We start from the raw sequence: 4,264 nt of genomic DNA on the forward strand, positions 1-4,264 counted from the left end.
TTGGTTTTGGTATTTTTGGGCCACACCCGGTGATGCTCAGGGGTTACTCCTGGCGTGCTAAGAAGTCGCTCCTGGCTTGGGGAACCATATGGGATGCCGGGGGATCAAACAGCTAGGTTAGCGCTGGCAAGGCAGACACCTTATCTCTAGCGCCACCGTGCCGGCCCCAACATGTTTTATCCGTAGTAAGAACAAAAAATTACATGCTAATACTTGATAGAATTTTGATATCTAAAAATCCTTGTACATTAGATAGTATCCAATTACAAAATCAATTAGCTTTCATTCAGCAAAGAAAATCTTTTATTGAAGCATCCAAAATAAATGTGAGAAATTATGAATTGAAGAAAAAGATCAAGTTAAAATGAAAGACTTTACATTTGGTAGAAACTGAAATCAATGTACTATACATTTATTGAAAAACTGTCCATATTGCATTCTTCAATTTTTTAAAGGGCTACCAGGCCAAACCCTTAGCTGCTTTCGCTTTGCTTCTGCCTTTCTTTTTCTCTCGCTTTGCCTTCAGTTTTTTCCTCTGCCTCTGGCTCATCCATATGGGGTATTGTCCATGCTGGTCTAGAAGAGTCTTTTTGTTTCTCTTAATTTCAGTCTCCATTTTCATATCATCTGAATGAAAAATAGAAATGCTATTAACAGTCATGAATGAAAAAAAAAAACAGTCATAAAGACATATTAATACATTTAGAAAATAACCTAAAGGCACAATAGAAAAAAAGTCATTATTTCCTAAATATGAACAAACACTCCAGAAATTCCTTCTAGAGCACTCAATGGTATCACACCTGCAGCTGAGTATTCCTACAGCCATATACATATAGTGGTAGAATGCCAATGCTGGCTGTGTGCTTGGCAAAAGAACACTGACTGCTGAAATCCTGTTCTTAAAAGCTCTGTAAATTATAGTACCTAAAAAAATGGAATATGAAAATAGAAAAAAATAATTGGGTATCATCTATTTCCAGCTTTTAAACTGGGACATATCCCCACATGCAGTTACATGTGGGCCAGAAAAATACCTTACCTTTAAAGAAAAATTTCTTTAAGATTTATTATCATTAAATGCTTGATTATATATCTATTTAATAAATTTGTATACTTAGGTCACAATTTGCTGAGAGAAAGGGGGTCATGAGGAGAAAATATTTAATCAGATGCAATCTATTAAGTCACTAAGAAACGTTCAAAGAATGTCATACTTGTTTTTTGGTATAGGAAGCCTAAAAGAAACATTTTGGGTATATGGCTTTAGTTACTTCATTAAAAAGGGGCATGATTCTGGAGTTTTTTGATTTTGGGTCAGACCCAATAGTGCTCACTGCTTGCTCCTGGCCCTGTGCTCAGTGATCACTCTGGTGGGCATGGGGAACCATAAAATGTGCTGGTAATTGCAACCAGGTTAGCCATGTGCAAGGATGTCTTACTGTCTTATTCACTGTCTTACTACTATGGCTCCAGGGAAAAGGGTATGTTTCGGAACACATGTGAATTAAAAGATTTTTTTTTTTCCGGCAGTAGCACTCAGGGGTTACTTCTGGCTCTGCACTCAGAAATCGCCCCTGGCAGGCACGGGGGATCATAGGGGATGCTGGAATTTGAACCACCATCCGTTCTGATCCTACTGTGTACAAGGCAAATGCCCTACTGCTGTGCTACCTCTCTGGCCCTATTCTTCTGTTTTAAGTACCATGCCATGGTGATTCCTATAAATGTCCTATCTATTTCCCACCCCCACCCCCAAATTTTTTGGGGGGTCACACCCAGCAATGCTCAGGGTTAACTGCTAGCTATGCACTCAGAAATCGCTCCTGGCAGGCTTGGGGTACCATATGGGATGCTGGGAATCAAACCAGTCTGTATCAACTGCACACAAGGCAAATGCCCTACCACTAAACTATCTCTCTGGTCCCTAAAAGACTAATTTTCATATTTGGACCAAAGAGATAGTACTTGCCTTGCATACAGCCAACTAGAGTTCAACTTAGGGCATCAAATAAGGTGCCTTGAGTAGCTCAAAGTGTGGCCACAAAACAAACAAAATAAGATCTTTCTTGAATTAAGTAAGATAGCAGTCAGTAACATGTGTATCCACAACCTCTACTGGATAGGACCATAGAAATAAAAATAAAAATTAGAAATAACTGGTCACATCTAATAAAGTGACCTTGAGACAGATGAGCAAAGACCTGGGTACATCCTTATTCTTTTTCCACATAGAAAATCATAGAAAATAGCTTTATTAACAGAAGACAGGTGAAGAAGTGCAGTGAGGTCATGTTATGGCACGAGGTTATGTCAGAATGTCCCACCTCTGCCATTATAATAGGATATAAATCTTGCATGATATTTATTGTCTGACATTATTCTGTCTTTCATCCAATACAGTGTATATCCCAGTAGGATGGAAATAATTTCTCTGATATTCACCCATTTCTAAAGTAACTACAATAGTACCTGGTATATTTTAGCCATTTAATAACCAATTGTATTATTATTTTCAGATGGTCTCTAAGTTCTGGGGGAGTACTACAAATATGTCCCACACTCACATTAAGTTTACAACATTCTGCTAAGGGAAGAATAACCAAAACAAATTATAGCTTAAGACAACTGGTATTTTTAAGAGAAGTACCAGAACTATATTAAACTAAATCTGATACATTGTGATACAAGACAAAACAATACGCTTTTTTAGCATAGAAACAATATAGTCTAATTTATAATCTAGTAAAGCACATTGGTTAACATGTCAAAAACAAATAAGAGAGCAGCATAATGACCAGGATAGTTTCTTCTGATAATTTGGATACACTCAACCAGTATTTTAGAAATGGCCTAAGAAACTGGGTGGCTTTGAGGGATGGTTCTAATAGAGCCTCTAGTACTGCTGGCCACCTGCTTGAGCAAAGCTCTATTCCAAGTGGCCCATGGCATCCAAGTACTGCCAGAGATGAGCCCCTATATATATATATTTTTTTTTCTAATTGTGTGGATAGCTTAAAGAGGGGGAAACACATTGGGACCTCAGTGATAGCACAGCCAGGTAGGGTGTTTGCCTTGCACAGGGCCAACCTGGATTTAATCTCTGGCATCTCATATGGTCCCTGGAGCCTGCCAAGAGTAACTGCTGAGCACAGAGCCAGGATTAACCCAAGCAAAGCGGGTGTAGCCCCCCAAAAACAACAACAAAAAAATAAAGCGAAGGGGGAAAAAAAAGGAGAAACACCAATGTTGTGAAAAAAGGTAACCATTAAATGGAGACTCCCACATTTTGCTCTAGAAATATTCTAAACAATGTGTGTCAGACATTTCCCCCCAAAAGAGATAAGAACATTCCTCTCTGAGGATAATAAAAGAAAAAGACCTATCGGTTTCTGATATTCAAAATGTCCCACAATTAAATTTCCTAGGATCCATCTAACACTCTGCAAGAAAACAGTAAGTCCTCACTCTCCCAGAAATTTCACCACTTTAGTGCAGCACCTAAAGAGTCATCATCACACATTAGGAAAAAAAACTTCTAAAATGAAAGGAGAAAAAATAAGAAAGAATCCAGAAACTTTTCAAAAAGAAGTATATAAACTCACCTTTTATTTCATCTTCTACTGCACCTTCAGTCATCTGGCAACTTTGGGGTACCACCACAGTTGCTATCTCTTGAACATCTTTCATTAAAACATCAGTATCTACTTTAAGAATACTTTTAAGTCTGCTGAGCTCTTTGGGGGCATTCTTTTTTCTTTTTTCAGCCCGCATTTTCCTTTTCCACTTACTCCGCAAGCTCTTAGCCATCTTTTACCTGGAGGATTAAAAAGCATATGCTAAAAAACAAATATTTAGGGGCTGAATGATAGCACAGTGTGTAGGGCTATTGCTTTGCATGCAGCCTACCCAGGTTTGATCCCTAGCGCCTACCAGGAGCGATTTCTGAGCGCAGAGCCTGGAGTAATCTGATGAGCGCTGGGTGTGGTCTAAAAATCCAAAAACCAACCAAACAAACCAAAACAAAAATATTTACCTAAAAAATAATAGCAAGTTGAGGCCAAAATGGTAGCACAGAGGTAGGGCATTTGCCTTGCATGGCTGACCCAGGACAAACCTGGGTTCAATCCCCAGCATCCCATATGTTCTCCTGAGTCTGCCAGGAGAGATTTTTGAGCGTAGAGCCAGGAGTAACCCCTGAGCATCACAGGGTGTAGCCCCAAAACAAAACAAAACAAGCAAGTCCTTAAAAAATAAAATTAAA

The 4,264-nt window shown here is 38.8% G+C and overlaps 1 protein-coding gene across 1 annotated transcript; it reads right to left on the reverse strand.

Moving 5' to 3' along the window:
* Positions 1 to 280: 280 nt before the first annotated feature.
* LLPH (LLP homolog, long-term synaptic facilitation factor) lies at positions 281 to 3,812 on the reverse strand. Its single transcript, XM_049782787.1, has 2 exons — positions 3,606 to 3,812; positions 281 to 627 (listed from the first exon to the last, which is right to left on the reverse strand). The coding sequence occupies exons 1-2, from the start codon at positions 3,808 to 3,810 to the stop codon at positions 458 to 460; spliced, it is 375 nt and encodes a 124-aa protein (XP_049638744.1). The 5' UTR covers positions 3,811 to 3,812; the 3' UTR covers positions 281 to 457.
* Between the last annotated feature and the right edge of the window lie 452 nt (positions 3,813 to 4,264).

This window comes from Suncus etruscus, chromosome 11, assembly GCF_024139225.1.
Source record: "Suncus etruscus isolate mSunEtr1 chromosome 11, mSunEtr1.pri.cur, whole genome shotgun sequence".
NCBI classification, from domain to species: Eukaryota; Metazoa; Chordata; class Mammalia; order Eulipotyphla; family Soricidae; genus Suncus; species Suncus etruscus.